This window comes from Rosa rugosa, chromosome 3, assembly GCF_958449725.1.
Source record: "Rosa rugosa chromosome 3, drRosRugo1.1, whole genome shotgun sequence".
Classification (NCBI taxonomy): domain Eukaryota; kingdom Viridiplantae; phylum Streptophyta; class Magnoliopsida; order Rosales; family Rosaceae; genus Rosa; species Rosa rugosa.
Genome location: NC_084822.1, coordinates 58,486,677 through 58,505,207, shown reverse-complemented (window position 1 = coordinate 58,505,207; position 18,531 = coordinate 58,486,677). Strand labels below are relative to the sequence as shown.

Below are 18,531 nucleotides of genomic sequence, written 5' to 3'. Positions count from 1 at the left end.
TGGCCTTTGTCTGTGATCCATATTATAAGTACTCAAATGATGATCATAATGGAGATGAAGAACAAGGGACTAGTACCACTACTAGAACGAATTCTTTCATCCTTAATGCTGAGTAGAAGTGGAAGGTTGTGCGACTAGTTCCGAATTCATCTGATCCAAACTTTCATTTCGAGATCTTCTTAATTTTCTGAGACCCGTCAATGGAGAGAGATAGATGTAGTATGCCCTCGGCCATTTTATTCATTTGCGATTTTTAATGATTACAATCGGATTACTGCAACATCTTACGTAGCTTAAAATGTAGCTTAAAATGGAATGTTGTACTGGTGGAGCAGTAATGGCCTTATACTTGAGTTGGATATGCCCAAATTCAATACTAGCTAATATTGCTAAGTACCGTTTCATTAATGAACCGCCTGAGGGTTTTAATAGTCCAGCAGCAGGCTCGCTAGGAGTAAGCGGAGGACGTCTGCGGTTCAGCAGGGAAGGAGACCTTCTCCCTCAAGATCACGACGAGTTTCTGCAGCCATTTAGAGTTGGGGAGTTGAAACAAGTTGTGAAGGGCAGCGAAGGCAAACTCAAATGGTTAGCCGACAGTGTTCCTCTAGCTTGTAAAAATATTGATGTCAGCCCACCGTACACATTTAAGATGCTAGCTTTCCACCCAAACAATGAGGATGTCGTGTATTTGACTCGTTACCATAAAATTATCACATGCAACCTTCGTGGACGAACGTACGTTAGAGAAAACTTCAGTGTCCAGTAAAGGGAATGACGAGGGAACACTGCTACCTGTTTTCTCTCCCGTGGTGGCATACCCCGGCCGGTTCCTAAGACTCTTGGAGTAGAGTAGAACTTGAACTAGTTCAATTAGCTATACCTGCGATGCCGCGGGTTTGTTTACTTGCCAAGTTTTTAAATAAAACACTGAGTTTATGAAACATTCGTATATTTGCATATTTCATGAATTGAAATTCTAAGCAAAAGAGCCCAGCAGAATTTGACCACTCCCATAGCCGCCGCTATACTAACTAGGCTTATCTATTTACATTTTAAATTTTTCAAAAAAATTGTTGTTCTGAGTTCTAACCAACATTATGTTTTAAGGTTCGTTACAAAAATAGTTAGTTTTAACAAAATATATTACATTTCTAATTTGAATTGACAGTTTTACATTAGATCTTCGGAGCTATCCTCTGTTGGCTCGTCTTGGCTGCAATTGGCTATTATTGTAAATTATATCAACATATATAGGATTAATAGTAGTAAGTCATCACAAAAGATAAAAGCATTTCAAGTAAAAATGTCAATATCTTTGAAAGAAATGTAAAATTAAAGTCGTACTCAATTTACCGAACTATAATCAAAGATGATAAAAACATACAAATTTAATTAAATAAAAATTGCAGATGATGATAACTAACTCAAATCAAACCAGATACCTACATTCACAGAAATTGTTGTGTATCTCACTAAAGCATGTTGTTTAGGTAGGCTACTATTTTCTGTTTTATAGTTAATGGTTGGAAAATTTATTTCTTTTGATAGTGACTGAATCACCCTGATGTTGCAAACTTTCCATTACGTACCCAAAGTCCATAGAGTCCATAGTCTCTCTTAATGGGCTGGCAGTACAATAGAGAGTCCATATATAGGTTGTGGCAATAACGTGAATAAGTGCGTTTACAGTGCTAAATGTTTTGAGGGCTGACTCGGCGAAGCCTATATAAAGTCTCTCTCTGAATTCTCAGTTTGCATAAGCCGGCCTGGATCGCTATGCTATGGCCGACGGAAACAAGAGCCAAGTAAGAAGAAGTGCTCAAAGCAGGAGAGCCCAACTCGTAGCCCTCAGTCGTCAACGTATAGAGCTCAAGAGAACCAGCCGTCTAAAGCAGAAGACCAAGAAGAATATGATGAAGGAGTTGAACCAACAACAACTTGGAGGAGTTGGGGCCAAAAGGCCGAGGATTAATCACGGCTCCTGTGATGATATTGATGACGACGAGGCAGGGTCTTCATCCGTTGAATGTACTGATTTGTTAAGTTCGTCACTGCAAGCGAGTTACCGGGAATTGAACCAGAAGAAGAAGAAGAATAAGAGGGTGAGGAAGAATGTCGAATCGGAGCAAGCCGTTCCCGAAAGTGGGAGAGAAGCAGACAAGAGTGATGCCGAGGAGGCAGGGCCATCGGTTGTGAGGTTCAGTGACTTTGGAGGCATAGACAAGGTGATAGAGGAGCTCAACAAGGAGGTCATTGTGCAGGCACGGAACCAGGAATTAAATTTGAGGTGTGCTAAATTTACCTTATGCTGGCAAGAAAAATTATTCTCAAAAATTTGGCAGAGTTTACTTTGTTTTGATGGAATATCTCAATTGCATAACACTTGTCAAAATATGATCCACAAGATGCATTTTGTTACCCAAATCTAACAATAGAAAATTGAAGCAATTCAAAGTTAAATATTCAATGTCAATACAAATTCAACTACTTAAGTTGTGCTCTTCGGTTACCTGAAGCATAAAACTCATATATTTTCTTTGAACTTCATCACGCTCATTAATAGGATATGACGAGATTGCAGGGCGTTTTCCCGGATCACGTTCAATGTGATTAACATCAATTTCATGAGACTCAACTCGTACAGAACAAGAAGGTTCTTCCACAACCGAACTTGGAATATCACCCATAACAACATCATTTTTCAGAAAATATGAATTTACTTTCTTCTGAACTTTTCGTGGCTTAGGATTTTGAGATTGATCTGTCATTAAAAACAAAACCTAGAAAAAAGAAAACATGAAAACAACCAATCTTAAGTTGCTGGCCATTGTAACTTAAGTCAAACTCAAATATACAAGGAGCACACCCGGGCACCCCACTAGGCCACCACATCCCTCCCCACCACAAGGGAAAACAAATTTAACTTACTCAAAAGCTAAAAAACACCCAATCAAAAGTATAATCAACTTAACTCTCAAACAATCAACATAATAAAGAAATTGCCACTATCATGAGCAATTGGGTATTAATAATACAAATTCAATATCTTTTTCTAGAAATCAATAGATTTGATTGCTTACATCAAGAAATCTAGAAATACTCAAATTCTAACCTAAATTACATTCTAATTTCGTAAAAAAATTTCATTATAGAAGAGAAGTTAAAGTGTAATACTAATACCTGAATAAGGTTGAGAGATGAGAGCAGATTATTGAGGAGAGGAGATAAGAGTGACTTGGTAGAGAGAGGTGAGAGTCTGAGGCTCAGAGCTTGAGAAACGCAGAACAGAAAAAGGGTGAAAAGGTTGTGAGGACGAGAGCACAGAGAGGATAGAGAAAGAGAGAAAATGATATATTAATTATAGAAGAACCAAAACTATGGGTGATGAACAACAGTGGGAACAAGAAGGTTCTTTCAAGAGTGTTAATTATACATATATTAATTATGTATATGTTGACTTTTCTTCCCCCCAAACTAGCTCTGTGGACGTCCAGAAGCGAAAGTCTGGAGCTACTTCGGTATACAACTATACATATATTAATTTTTTTCCCCCAAAATCTTAGGGTGTGCTGCAGCATACCTTAGCACACCCTTGTGTCCGTGCCTGTCATTGTGCCTTTTAGCAATCATAAGCTGGGAGCTTACCTGCTAGGTAAGCCAATGCCGATGCCTGGAATATTGCTGTCCGGACCACCAGGCTGTGGCAAGACTAAATTGGCTCATGCTATTGCCAATGAAACTAGCTATACCTTCCACAAGATTTCAGCCCCCTCACTCGTCTCCAGCTTCACAGGTATGTGTGTGTGTCAATCCCTCATCTGTTTGTTCGCTTTGGATTGTTGATAGTTGCTAGCTTGTTATAAATTATAATTACGGTTGAATTTTAGGTGGATCTGAAGACATGATAAGAAGGCTGTTTCATAAAGCTCATCAGACTGCTCCGTCAGTTGTGTTTATTGATGAGATTGATGTGATTGCTTCCAAAAGAGAGGATTTAAAAGCAGCGGAGCAGAGGATTGTGGCACAACTTCTGACCTGCATGGACAACGTGAATTCAAAATCTGGCTGTGTTATTGTGATTGGAGCTACCAATAGGCCTGATGCCATTGACCCTGCTCTAAGGAGGCCAGGGCGTTTTGACCTTGAGTTTGTCTTAGGCGCTCCGGATGAAAAGGCCAGGTTCCACATTCTTTCTCTGCTTCTAAAACATCCAAGACTTGAAGGTTCGTTTGATCTTCATAAACTAGCCAGGGCTACATCAGGGTTTGTTGGAGCTGATTTGGAAACACTGGTCATCAAGGCTGTCAAGATTGCTGAGAATAGGATTGTAAACAACAACAAGGCTGATAGGTCTATATATGCGCCTGAAGAAATGAAAAACTACTCCATCTCTATGAATGATTTTGAGGTGATCTGATATTAATTTCCTTAATACTTCTGATCATTTTTCCTACTCTTGTCAATATCTATCTTATCCTCTAGTTAATACTCTGCAATTTTTATTTTTTTTTTATGATCCTATAGGCCTCTTGTTTTCTTTTCCCGTTTCGTTTTACTTGTTTTTCAGATGTTATTATTATGTGATATTCTACAGGAAGCAGTTCAAGCTATTCAGCCTTCTTTAAAAAGAGAAGGATTCAATGCAATTCCTGATGTGAAATTGGAGGATGTTGGTGGGCAGGATTCATTAAAGCAGGAATTTCTTGAATTTAAATACCCTTCATTCTATGAGGTAATCCATTTTTTCATTCATTTATGATCTCTCTTTTTCATGTATGGGTGTTCATTTTTAGCATTCCAGATATTTCATGATTTCTCTCACTCTGTCAAAAGAGCCGTGTCCTTGACATTCTTTTTCCTCAATTGATTTTTGTTCTGTAAACTGCATCTTTGGTAAAATGAATATGATCACATTGTTGAGTCACTGCTTTTAAAAGCTGCTTGTATACTGAATTTAATATATTCTTTTTATTTTTGTCTACAAATAATGGAGTAATTAAGAAGTTATTCGTTTTCAGGGAGACGACTTAGAGACAGGTGTTCTGCTCTACGGACCTCCAGGATGTGGTAAAACACTGATAGCAAAGGCCGTTGCTAATGAGGCTGGTGCTAGTTTCATTCACATTAAGGTAGGCCATGTATGCATGCTTCAATCGGTATTTTAAAATTTGTTACGTTACTTTATTTAGTTGCTGCATCATACATTTCAGTGAATGTTTATGCATAATTTAAAGAATCTATTTGATTTCTATTAGGGCCCTGAACTTTTGAATAAATATGTTGGAGAAAGTGAGCTACAACTTCGGACAATATTTAGCCGTGCAAGGATGTGTTCGCCATGTATACTTTTCTTTGATGAGGTTTGTGGTTCTCTCTTTTTGACAGTTAACTTGCTATTGCTTCTATATACAGGCCCTATAAATCTTTACTATTTCACTGTATCTAACAATGTACTTAATAACTTGGTATTTCTGGGATGAAACTTCTGATATATATATATATAATTTGCATAAATGATCTATACATTAGGACCTAAAAGCTGAACGGTTGAGATGTCGAAATGTGATTGAAAAGTTGGTCTAATGCTCTATCCCTAGAAAAAAAAAAAAAAAAAAAAAAAGTATCCCCAATCAGATAATTTTTGGAGTTATACTGTAATTTACTGTTTTAGACGCTTTCAATGATCTTTCTTTCTGAAGATGGACACAGCACGTCTGTTACGAGCAGCACTGATATGCGATGTTCAACATGATACTTTCGCTATAAGTTTACTGGAAAACAGAATACGTGTGTGTGTAGCAATTAAGAAAGTAATAGGGGAAATGATCATTTACCCAATTTCAGCATGAAAATTGCCCACTTGCTCCACCAACTGTTTAAAAACCCCATTTACCCAAAACACTGGATTATTTCCCTAATACTCAATTAATTCTTTTTTCATTCTTTTTATTTATTTTTGGGACTTTTTTGCCCTCTCATTCTTTCTCACTTAGAGGGAGAAGTCATCCTCCACCTTGCCGGACTTCGGTAGCCAGTGGGCGGCCGCCGACTCCGGTGACCGGAATCCGGAATCCGGCTACCGGACTGGTGACCGGATTCTGGAGTCTGAATTTATTGCCCCCTAATAATACCAGTAACCATATTATTGCCCCCCAGTAATCATATTATTGCCTCCCAATAATCATATTATTGCTGCCCAGTGATCATATTATTTGCCGCCTAGTGAATTGTATAAACTCCCAAAACCAAAATGAATACACTACAGGCACAATTGATCAATTTATAATCATATTATTGCCTCTCAATAATCATATTATTGCCCCCCAGTAATATGATTATTACCCCAGTAGAAACATTATTGCCCCTCAATAATGTTATTATTGCCAAGTCAATTTTGAAAAAGTTTGCTGGGCAAGTCAAAAAATTATCAAACCAAGCATATAACAAGTATTCATATAGTGAGAGAAGTCATATAGTGAGAGAAAACAACTCTTTTGACCGATCACCCTTGCCAACGAAATCATAATAAAAAGCAATCACTACTGGAGAAATAAAATTTGACCAGCAGGAAATGTAGTGGTAGCAAAAAAAAAAAAAAAAAAAAAAACTAGAAACTTATTTGGGCACCCAGTAAAGCTCTGGGCACCCAATCACCATCTTCGGCGGCACCATGGCTTCGTCTCCGGCGTCTGAAGGCTATACGTCGGTCGACATTCGGGTCTGGACGACGAGTCGGTCGTTTTATAAGTCGTCGATCGCTCTTGGAGGTTGAAGAAGCTCCAGCGCCGACTCCGATCGCTGTAATTTCGGGTCAGCCACATCTGGCGTTCGGGTCGGTTGCGGAGAGAGATAGGGCCTGGAAAAGAACTCGGCGTCGAAGATGAAGGACTGGAAACGAACTCGGCTTCGAAGATAAGGGTCTGGAAACGAAATCGAGTCGAACTGGTGACTGGAGAGAATTGAACGTTGATGACTTCGAAGGTGGCCATAGAGAAACTGGCAGCTAGGTCGACGGAGGGCGGCGTCGTCGTCTTCAGGCCGAGAGAAGCAGGCGGCCTTGTCGACGGAGGGCATCGTCGCCATCGTTGCAGCCGGATATGGTGATCGGAGATCAGAGAGAGAGAGGATCAGATATCAGAGAGAGAGTGATCGGATCTGGTATGAGGAGAGAGATAAAGACTGGGATTTTGTAATTTCTTAATATGGGGGCAAAACTGTCACTATAGGTTAGATTGGGTAATTAGGGTTAAAAAACTCTTGGTGGAGTAAGTGGGCAATGTTCATGCTGAAATTGGGTAAGTGGTCGCGGCCCCAAAGTAATAATGATCTGTGATATAGTAGCTAGACAAAAGTGAATATAGTTTTGATTATTTTGCTCTCTTTTGTACACAAAGGTGAGTTCCTTTTAGGTATCCAAACGAATATTAGACACCAGTGGGCCTGAATTAATTTTGCGTCCTCAGGTGTCCTAGAACAAATTTTTCTGTCTGAGAAGTGTTTTATGAATCCAAACTCTTTAAAGTTTGTTCCCTTAATTATTGACAGGTGGACTCTATAACAACTAATAAGGAGAGCGAAGGGTCATGGGTTGTTCAGCGGCTATTGAAGCAGGTACAATAATCTTCAAAGGCAATCTCAAACCATTTTAATATCATCCAGAGTCCCAGACATGCACTACTCATTGTTTTTGTTCATCTATGGATAACATCAACTGACTGCTTACAATTGCAGTTTCTTATAGAATTTGATGGTGGAGAGAAGCGGCAAGGTGTATTTATAATTGGTGCCACTAATAGGTAAAAATCATTGTTCATTTCTTCAGTCTTTATGTTGATTATCTGTCTGCATTTCCTACAAGTTGTTATTATATGTTTGACAGACCCGATCAAATGGACCCTGCTATGTTACGGTCCGGAAGGTTCGGTAAACAAATACTTGTTTCCCTGCCCGATAAAGACGAGCGTGGTTCAATCTTGAAAGCTCTTGCAAGGAAAAAACATATAGATCCCAGCGTAGATCTGTGTGAGATTGCACAAGGATGTGAAAACTTCAGTGGAGCTGATCTTGCTATGCTGGTTCGTCTAGTGCTAAAATACTCGATCATTTCTGTTCTTTTGCTTCAAGATTGATTATACTGGTGAAGTGGTGATATCCCATTCTTTCTGTTTTGTTATTCTCTGACCCATCTATTCATCTATATGTCCGTTGTTACCAGATGAGTAGAGCTTCTAAGCTTTCTAAAGCTGAGACATTTGAGGAATTTATAGCAACTGGTGGGAGTTCAGATGCACCACCACCATCGATTATCAACAATATTCACTTTGAGCAAGCACGAGCTACAATCACACCATTATCCATCGAGGTAAAGTTATTATTGTACTGTCACGGTTGATTATTAGCATATGCAATGCTGCCTCTTTTTGGCTGGAAAACTACTCAACCTTTTGTTTCTTGTCTGGAGCAGAAAATTCGTTGGTACCAGACTTTTGGAGAGGAAGAACAAAAGACTCCCCGTGAACACTGTGTTAAAGGATTCATGGACTTCGCGGCACCAAGAAGTTGAGTTATGAGCGTCCTGTGGAAGAGATTTTAACTGTCAGAGAAGGCCTAAAGCACTGGAAATGAAACATAAGACTCAGCAGAACAAGAAATTATGAGAGGGAAACAAATTTTTGGACGGTGTTTTTAATTTTAACATTTAAGTTGTGTCCTGTACTTCAATTTTTATGTAGAATTTGATGATGTTGAGCATGATATACTCTGCCAATGGCATTACTCATTGTCATCTATACAAAGAAAGCTATTTCTTAGCTGAACTTCACTGAACCCCTGGCACGGCTCAAATAATTGACTTGTTTACATAAAGGAGTAATGCCTGGCTAGGATGTGGAGAAGATTTAGAGACGGGTATTTTATAAGGATACCAACCTCGACTTAGAGGAGTTGCAGACTTGCAGATTTTATAAGATCTACTAGTGATACCCCTTATTGGTCCCATGCCTTACTACTTGATTGAACTTTTCTCAATTCGATCCTCTTCTAATAAAAGAAAAAGATATTAGAATCGTGCTGTCGTGAAAATCGATTTCAGGTAGAAGGAATTAGACCGTGTTCAATTATGATTTGGCTAAGGAAGCCGTATCTTAGTGGGAACAAATAAATGGACTCTATATATAAACAGGATCGGGCAGAGATCAGTAATACAGCGCAGTCAATTAACCTGTTGATGATGGATACAAATATGTTAAAAAGATTGAAATCATCATCGCCAGGCGAAGCAGTTTTATTGAGAACTAAGATTGATGATCTCCCGGAGGTTTTATTGGTTGAAATTCTGTGTCGGCTTCCCTCCAATAAACTCATATTCCAGTGCAAGCTTGTGTCCAAGCCTTGGTTCAATCTCATATCTGCTCCTTCCTTTATTGGCCGCTATCTATGCCTCCAACGTCAAATGCAAAACCCTATTCTAACAAACTCTAGTTCTATTCGATATGACCAACCCAATATCTCTCATCATAACGTCGGATCATCCGGTCTTCAAAACAGCTGCAAGCAATTTCACTCTTAATTTCCTCCCATGTTATCACCAACTCAAACAAATAGAAGAACTAGCAAAAGAATACCCCTGGAGCAACTATATGAGCTGGGTGCTCAAACCAGGTTCCGTTGTACCACCAGTTGTGATAGGGACGTATAATGACTTGGTTTTATGCTGCGCAACCAAGCATTATCAACGTCATTACTACCTGTGCAATGCATACACCAAAACCAAACAATGGGTTCCTCTTCCTCCCACCCCTCGGGTCTATCACCGCGCGCTTGTGGCCTTTGACTGTGATCCATATTATAAGTACTCAAATGATGATCATAATGGAGATGAAGAACAAGGGACTAGTACTACTACTAGAACGAATTCTTTCATCCTTAATGCCGAGTATAAGTGAAAGGTTGTGCGACTAGTACCGAATTCATCAGATCCAAACTTTCATTTCGAGATCTTCTCTTCTGAGACCCGTCAATGGAGAGAGATAGTTGTAGTATGCTCTCGGCCATTTTCATCATTTTTTAGTGATGTATTCTTTCTCATTGGGAAAACTACATCTTCCGTAGCTTACAATGGAATGTTGTACTTGTGGTGCCATAATGACCTTGTACTTGAGTTGGATCTGTCCAAATCCAATACTGTTAAGTACCGTTGCATTGAGACGCCTGAGGATTTTTCAAATGGAACAGGGGGAAGAGGCTGGCTAGGAGTGAGCGGAGGGCGTCTGCTGACTGCTGTTATGCTTGGATACAGAATTTCTCCCTGGAGATCACGATGAGGTTCTGCTGCCATTTAGAGTTAGGGAGTTGAAACAAGTAGTCAAGGGCAGCCAAGGCAAACTAAAATGGTTAGCCGACCGTGATACTATAGCTTGCAAAGATATTGAGGTCCCCTTTCCTTTCCCAAGTCCTCAAATCCGCGAAACAAACGAGGCCTTATGGTGCTAGCTTTCCACCCAAACAATGAGGATGTCGTGTATTTGACTCTATACGGTAAAATTATCGCATGCAACCTTCGTGGAGGAACGTTAGAGACAACTACAGAGAGTCCAGTAAAGGGATCCGAGATGGATTTGTACTACCCGTTTTCTCTTCCATGGTGGCCTACCCCGGTTCCTAAGACTCTAGAGTAGAGTAGAACTTGAACCAATTAGCCATACCAGCGGGTAGCCCGTGGGTTTGTTTGCTTGCTAAGTTTTAAACGTTCATTGTTTATAGTTAATGGTTGGAAAACTATAAAGAAATAAGTGACTGAATCATCCTAATGTTGCAAACTGTGATGCTGAAGAAAATTAATAATTAGGTTACATGAGCATTTCTTGGTTTGAGCTGTATGAATGTTAGCATTTCTTAGCTCAACTCCACTGAACCAATGGCACGGCTCAAACAATTGACTTGTTTACAAAGAGGAGTTGGTCTATGCACGAAGGTGGCTGGTGAAGAAGTATGAGAATTACTTATCATTGCTTGTAAGATGAAAACACCAACCTAAACATATGGGAATAAATAATGGGGTAAAAGATAAAGAGATATTGTTGCAAAAAAAGGGATAAAAGAGCAGGAATTCAGAAATATATTGGCTTTCAAACTGAATTAAACCTTCTGAATCACCCTAAGCTTGGCACTCCTACACCGGGTGTTCAGTTTCTCTTCCTCTTCAGATGGCGTAATTGGTCTCTTAGTGAGAATTGTTCCTCTCAAGCCCTGTAACATTTGTTTGACCCACATTTCGTCTTCATCAATGTCTATTCTGATCTTTCTCAAATCTTGCTTCCGCTCTCTTTCTTCAATCATGTAAGCGTCCCCATCTCCGCCTTTGATGTTGATGATGTCAAGAAATGTTTGCTTCACAATTCTGTCCTCCAAACTGTGGAAAGAGATGACTGCTAGCCTACCACCCGGTGCCAGGCAGTCAAAGCATGAATAAAGAGAATCCTCCAGAGTCTTCAACTCATCGTTAACTGCTATCCTCAGAGCTTGAAACACCCGTGTTGCTGTCTTAATCCAACCTTGCCTCCCTTCTGTTGCAATGAAGTTTAATTTTAGTTACTTGTACCTTTTTCCTATTACAGAACTCTTTAGAGAGAGAATAATATAATTATCAAAGGCGCACATTGTTGAGATCAACAAGCAGAGGTACTATAGTGGTAGTACAATGTGAGAGTGACAACAGAAATTGCACATAGTGAATGACAAGGATACCAACCTCGACTTAGAGGAGTTGCAGATTTTATAAGATCTACTAGTTCACCTGTGGAATGCAATCCACCTTGTAAGCGTGCTTTAACTATTTTGTTTTGAAGAGAGTACCAATTGCTTTCTTCCCCATAGTCTCGCAGGATGCGCCCCACCTCAGTTTCTGGCCAAGAGTTTAAAATGTCTTCTGCCTTCAGACTTGCCTGTCAGAGCCCTATTCAATCAATTAAATAAGACAAATATTCAAAATTCTAACGCAGCCAGTAAAATATAGGCATCATACATGTCATTCTGACCAGAAATTTTCATTCATCCTAGAAACTATAAACCAGAACTTGAGTGTTTAGAAAGGGAAAAAAGACTATACTACATGAAGACAGAGGTCAGGAAAATTGGGTGTGCATATTATAAGGGGAATAGAAATCAGGTTCTTCAAATCTTGTCAAACCCACATTAAAAGGGGACTAGTACAACATTCCATTTCCAACTTTGTCCTAAATATTAAGTCCTCATTGAATTAATGGCACATCCAATCAGTAGGCACATATATGTTAACATGGTGCAAGACTGAGGACAACCAGGCTGCTCCTGATCTGGCTCAACTGTGGCCTTATTGATACTTTCTCTGTTTGCGATGAACAGAACCTACCCCTACCCATTGGTACAGCATTCAACCATCCATACGACCATTACACATTTGATAACAAGGCATTCTTGTTATAGGCATCACATCCACATCCACATTTGAGCTAAATCACAAAATTTTACCTGAGGATCCATGCGCATATCAAGAGGCCCATTAGCAAGCACACTGAAACCTCTCTGAGGATCATTCACCTGCATCGACGACATTCCTAAATCCATCAGAATGCCATCAATTCCGGTGTCAAGGAGTGTCTCATCCACGTCAGTAAGCAAAGACTTGATGTATCTAAAATTCTCCAAAAATGTATAAGCTTTCAGGGTCGAACTTGGGTCGTTCAACACAGAATTGATCCGAGCTCGAGCCTTGTCAAGCGCCACAGGATCAACATCAAGTCCCACATACACTTGCATTTCAGGGTGCCCTTCAATTATCTGCCATCGTAATCAACAGTATCATTAATTAATCCATCCATATTTACAACCGAAAAATATGGTAGAAAAGTAAAAATTACTGACCGCGGAAGAGTGGCCGGCGGCTCCGACGGTGCAATCGACGAAACGCCGGAGGGGTTTGGAGGGCGGGAAAACGTCGATGACTTCGCCGAGCAGGACTGGGATGTGGAAAGCGGAGTCTCCATAACGGTTGATGTCGAACTCTCGGTCGGAGCGAGTTCTTCTCTTTTCTTTGACGGCGACTCTCTGCTTCTGCTGCTGTTGCTTCTTCTTCTTCTTACAAGTCGTGGTGGTAGTGGTGCTCCGACTGAGACTGAGACTGTGGGCGGCGGATGTGAGGCTTCGGAGGCGGAGTGATAAGGAAGAGAGAGAGAAGATTCTTGATGCAGGAGTTGATAGTGAAGCTGCTGTTGCCATTTTCTTTCTTTTCCCTATTCACCGCTGAAATGACCGCATTACCATTCCCTAAACCCTAAACCTCTCTAGTTGCTCACAGAGATAAAAAGGATTTGGATTTGGGTGCTCAGTTTTTGATTTCAGGAAATACTTGATGAAAAATAATAATAAATAAAATCAGTGTTGGGTTTTGGTTTTTATCGCATTTTGGGCCTGTTTCTCTTTAGGAAGGGCCTGCTTTAGACTTTTACAAATGGCCCTTCTCCATTTCCCTCTTACCCCCAAGAAATACTGAATTTACCAAAGATAAAAAAAAGAGCTTCTCTCTCTCTCGGAGGAACTAGGAATTTAGCAAATGTGCATCGTCTTTCATTTATTTATTTATTTTTTATGAGAGGTATTTGCCAACGAAAATTCCTTTATGAGAGGTATTTGAGTATCTACGAAAATGAAGGTAGAATTAACGATGCAATTAGAAGTTCAACAATATATTTAATGAAACTAAAATTACAAGGGGCGGAGATCTGTGGCCACCTATCTTATAGTTAAGGTTGTTGTTCCGAACGAAATAGAAAACCCACCATTACAATTCACAACTAAAACCCCTTGTTGAAACTACAAAAAGGAAGGAAAAATGTGTGCAGCAAGTGTCGACACTCTCGCACTTATTAATTGGCAAAAGCCGAAAATGTAAACACCCATCTCTCTAACGTTACCCCGCCTTCCTCACAAAAATGTTGACACCCTCTCCTAATTTCCCTTCTCCTCCACCGTCCGCTCATCGCTTCCCAATTTCACATCTCTGTCTTTTATGTGTGCACGTCTCTCTCTCTCTCTGTTCAATTCTACTCTCTGTCTCTCACTGTGCCTAACTCCATTGTTAAATTCTTGTAAATAACTTATATTTTCAGGGCATTTTAGTCAAATTGAGTACTGAATTCTTCTTTTTGTCTTTTTATTTTTAAGATATTTTGGCAAAAAAAAAAAAAAAAATTTGAACTTTTCTCAAAGATACTATTCTCAATGAGAGACTAAGCTTGATCCTTCTCGCTTCTTCAATACGTAATTACGTATAGCCAAATTTTGATATTTTTAGTAATTGGACCAAAATATCCTTAGTTTTAACGGTGTGTAATGAAGTATTTAATGGGAGTTACTAAAGTGAAAAATAAATCTATACTTGAGTGAATAAAGTGATATTTTTAAAAATAGAGTAACCAAAGTATCAATTGAGTCATAATTGAATTACGAAAGTGATAATTTTCCCTTAAATTTTACGACTATTAATGGTTAAGATGAGTCATAAAAAATAAATAATGATCTATAACGTCGATGACTTCGCCGCCGTTGTTGCTATAAATAAAAACGAATATTAGATAAAATATGAAAGTTGTTTAGTACATGAGTGATTTTTCCTTTTTTTTTTTTGTGAAAATTAGCAGGTGGGTTTGAAATGCCCGCGAAGAAAAGTCTTATAACCAATACATGCATGCCACGTATAAGTAACAGTATTCTTCTGGCGAGAGCACCACAACGTTCCTCCCAGAGTGGGGCTTAATTATGCAGCAAACCTCTCCCTGAAAACTCCATTACCATACTCTTGGTGGATAATTCTATTTTTCCCTTTGTTATTACCAAAAGACAGCTAGCTTTGGCCTCCAAAACTGACCATTTCAACTCTATTCATCTCATCGTCGTCTTGCCGTGAGATTATACCGTTCCATATAATCTCTCGATCAATTTCGGATTAATAACAAACCCTCTCAAGCTCTCTCTCTCTCTATATTTATCAATCTCACAACCGATCTCGTCTCATCGATTTCTTTCCTCAATCCATCGATCTCTCTCTGATTACCAGATCAGAGATCTCTTCTCCACGCTTAGATCTGAGTGTTTGTCGAAGCCTTTTACTACAGTGAATCGCTTTCTTTCGGATCTTCTATCGATCTTAGTTTCTCCCTTGTCCCTCTCTTCTTGGACAAGATGAAATTTTGGTTCTTCATTTCTCTCCTCTTCAATTTGTTACTGAGCATCAACAGCACAGTAACTCAAACTGAAGACCATCCCCCTTTTCTGCACAGCTGTTTCAGCAACAGAGGTAACTACACTGCTAATAGCATCTACCACGTACGCCAACCTCAATCAGATTCTCTCTCAGATCTCCCCTCCACTGACAATGGTTATGGGTTCTACAACACCTCAGCAGGACAAAACCCTGACAAAGCCCACGCAATTGGGCTCTGTAGAGGCGATCTTAAGCCCGATCCCTGCAGAAGCTGCCTGGATGGGGTTAGAAATCTTCTCATAGAGGCGTGTCCCTCTGAGAAAGAGGCGATTGGGTGGTACGAGAACTGCATGCTTCGCTTCTCAAACCGCTCCCTTCACGGCTCCACGGAAGTCGTTCCTGCCTTCTCTCTGTGGAAGGCAGAGAGCCTATTGTCCGGTGATGACGTGGCTGCCGGGTTCAACCGGAAGCTCAAGAACTTACTGAAAACCCTAAGGACTGAGGCCGCAGGCGGCGGCAATCTTAGAAAGTTTGCAGCAGGAAGTGCCAGCGTTAGGGTTGCTCGGAATTCCAATCAATTGACGATATATGCGCTTGTCCAATGCACACCCGATTTGTCGGAGACAGACTGCAAAAGGTGCTTGCTTGAGGCCTTTTGGTATATACCAAGATGCTGTGATGGGAAGGATACGGGGAGGCTTGTTATACCTAGCTGCAATTTGAGGTTTGAGCTGTCTCTCTTCTTTGACAAAGCTGCTACTGTGCTGCCTTTGCCTGTCTCTCATAGCTCTCCTCCTCCAATCTCTGCCAATACCACACGTATTTCGCAAGGTATACACATAATATTCTTTGTCGTTACGAATATCATATTATATGTTCACCCATTATGCACTGAAATTAAATTATGATCTAATTTAATTAGATTAATATACTGCATGATCTATTATGCTTTTTAATTCTTTATCTGTAATCTATGCGCATCGTTTAATTAATATTGTTTTGTTCTACCTAGTACCTAGTGGGTAGATTTAATAAATCAAGATTCATCCCCATGATTGTGATTTCAGACTAAGATTAATTTTTTTTTTTTGGAGGAATATTGAAAAACCAAAAACTTTGGAATGTGATGATTCTCGTTATGGCAATCGTTGGTGGTGTTTTGTCGCTATTCATGTGCTATTGTTTGAGAGTACTCGGAGTAGATAGGATCTCAAGTGAACAAATTACAACTGCAAGTTCTTCGGTAGTTGAATCACCTAAAACGACGTCCTCGGTATATGGTAAGTTTTTTTTTTTTTTTTTGAGAGTAAAGGACTAAAGGGTATATGGTAAGTTGAGATTAAGTGTTCGTTTTTTCGTTTTTACTACTTCCACAGGTGACATATTGTAATTAATAAGGAAATACAATTTGATTGTTGGAAACCTATTACTGCTGTGACTCGTAACTTAGATTTATATATAAGCTGATAACAAACCTGATTTTTACCAAGCAGTCACTCAGATTAGTTATGACGATGTCATATTGGCCACGGGTGGCTTTGCTGATAAACGGGGACAAGGCGGCTTTGGTCCTGTTTTCAAGGTAATTACAAAAATGTAGATTTTATGTCTTATTCTGAAAAGAAAAGAAAAAAATTTCACCTGCAATAAATATCTTGTTACATCTCTAAAAACTTGTTCAATCCCCTTTAATCCATCACATAATATCATCTTTTTTAAAGCTGTAAAAAGGCTTTTGATATTTCCTCTGCAGGGTCTTTTGAACGGCCAAGATATAGCCGTGAAAATACTCTCGACGGAATACGAACAAGGAGATGTACACTTTTCAACTGAAGTCGCAGTTTTGGGCAACCTTCGACATGGCAATTTAGTCAAGCTCCTGCATTTCAGTGTGGAAGGAGATGAAAGGGTTCTTGTATATGAGTATGTCCCAAATCAAAGTCTTGATCGCTTCATATTTGGTATGTCTTTCATTTTAGAATACTTATTATCATCATGCAACTAGCGCAATTGTACGTGTATCATACATTAGAGCAGTACGGACGCTACTGCAACATATTCCTGCTTGTTCACCTAACTGTATTTTCATATATGCATTTGTAGATCAAAACGAGGGCGAAGGTTTGGATTGGGATAGACGCTACATCATCATAGTTGGCACTGCACGAGGACTCTGTTACCTTCATCATAATGCTTCTCCTAAATTTTTTCATCGTGATGTAAAAACCAGCAACATATTACTAGATGCAATATGGAATCCCAACATATTCCTGCTTGTTCACCTAACTGTATACAGCTGTTTATACAGTTGTTGGTTACTAATTTACAATATAGTGAATGTTCAGTGATCAATTACAAAGAGTCGATCAGATCAGTACCTTGATCTTTGAAAGATTAGCTTGGACCTCATTGGAACATGTAGAATGTGTTATCATACAAAGTGGTATCCATATTACTAATTACATTAATTTGATCTTGGACCAGATGTCATGCAGACTTCTTTCTGAAATGATAAGAAGCCAAAAAAAGATTGTTGACTCTAATTGAAATAGAATCATTCATCTATCCAAATGGGTTACCTCCCATCGAAGAATTAAAGATTTCCGAGTTGCTGGGTGCTGGGTATCTGATGGCTTGGTTGCTGACTTGAGCTTAAGGTGCCAAATGCAGCAGCTTCATCCCTGCAAAATCCACCAATTCCTTGCGGTCTGCAATGGAAGTCGTCGCCGAAAATTAAAAAATTATATGAATTGTCAGCTGTTATTGCTCATAACATGCACATCAACATATTCCACATAAGAGATTCATAAGATTAGAACTTTAAAAGATTATGAGGAAGTTCATAAGACATGGACCTTTCTAGTATGGGTTGCTTACAGAGAAATTTCGAGAGATTTTGAGCAGGAATGTAGAGTTGAAAGTGCTCCATACTCCACATGAAGCTAATAAAATAACCCACATATGTACTCGCAAATCATAAATTGAATTTAAATGAGAGTCGAGCATGATTTGTTGCTCCCAAATTTACAAGAAATGTCATTCTAAGTGATTGTAATTACTAATTGATTTAATGAATTTCATTTTTAAAAAAGAAAATTATGGGGTAAGATAGACTGAGAATTGAGGAAACCAATAGATCGTGACGACACAAAATTGAACCCAAGAGTTTATAAGAAATGAGTGGATTTTTTTAGCATGAAAAAAATGTCGTTTTAACTGAAAATATTGACATTTAGGTTGACTGGATTCTCTCATTTCTTTAGCCAGTAGTCTTTTTTTTTTGGTAATATCTG

The 18,531-nt window shown here is 39.2% G+C and overlaps 3 protein-coding genes across 4 annotated transcripts; 2 read left to right on the top strand and 1 right to left on the bottom strand.

Moving 5' to 3' along the window:
• The first annotated feature begins 3,575 nt into the window (after positions 1-3,575).
• On the top strand, positions 3,576-8,816 carry LOC133741447 (cell division control protein 48 homolog C-like). Its single transcript, XM_062169339.1, has 10 exons — positions 3,576-3,793; positions 3,888-4,408; positions 4,595-4,732; positions 5,019-5,129; positions 5,256-5,360; positions 7,546-7,611; positions 7,732-7,796; positions 7,880-8,075; positions 8,216-8,362; positions 8,465-8,816. The coding sequence occupies exons 1-10, from the start codon at positions 3,661-3,663 to the stop codon at positions 8,561-8,563; spliced, it is 1,581 nt and encodes a 526-aa protein (XP_062025323.1). The 5' UTR covers positions 3,576-3,660; the 3' UTR covers positions 8,564-8,816.
• Positions 8,817-10,988: 2,172 nt separating this feature from the next.
• LOC133738625 (uncharacterized) lies at positions 10,989-13,357 on the bottom strand. The gene is made up of 4 exons (XM_062166200.1): positions 12,901-13,357; positions 12,508-12,816; positions 11,750-11,942; positions 10,989-11,564 (listed from the first exon to the last, which is right to left on the bottom strand). The coding sequence occupies exons 1-4, from the start codon at positions 13,252-13,254 to the stop codon at positions 11,137-11,139; spliced, it is 1,284 nt and encodes a 427-aa protein (XP_062022184.1). The 5' UTR covers positions 13,255-13,357; the 3' UTR covers positions 10,989-11,136.
• Positions 13,358-14,827: 1,470 nt separating this feature from the next.
• Positions 14,828-17,615, top strand: LOC133741426 (cysteine-rich repeat secretory protein 38-like). 2 transcript variants are annotated; one of them, XM_062169322.1, is made up of 5 exons: positions 14,828-16,069; positions 16,333-16,518; positions 16,732-16,820; positions 16,992-17,199; positions 17,342-17,615. In XM_062169322.1, the coding sequence occupies exons 1-5, from the start codon at positions 15,217-15,219 to the stop codon at positions 17,584-17,586; spliced, it is 1,581 nt and encodes a 526-aa protein (XP_062025306.1). In that variant the 5' UTR covers positions 14,828-15,216; the 3' UTR covers positions 17,587-17,615. The 2 variants fall into 2 exon arrangements, with proteins under 2 accessions (XP_062025306.1, XP_062025307.1); XM_062169323.1 differs by having other exon boundaries at positions 16,992-17,161; positions 17,342-17,497.
• The last annotated feature ends 916 nt before the right edge of the window (positions 17,616-18,531 follow it).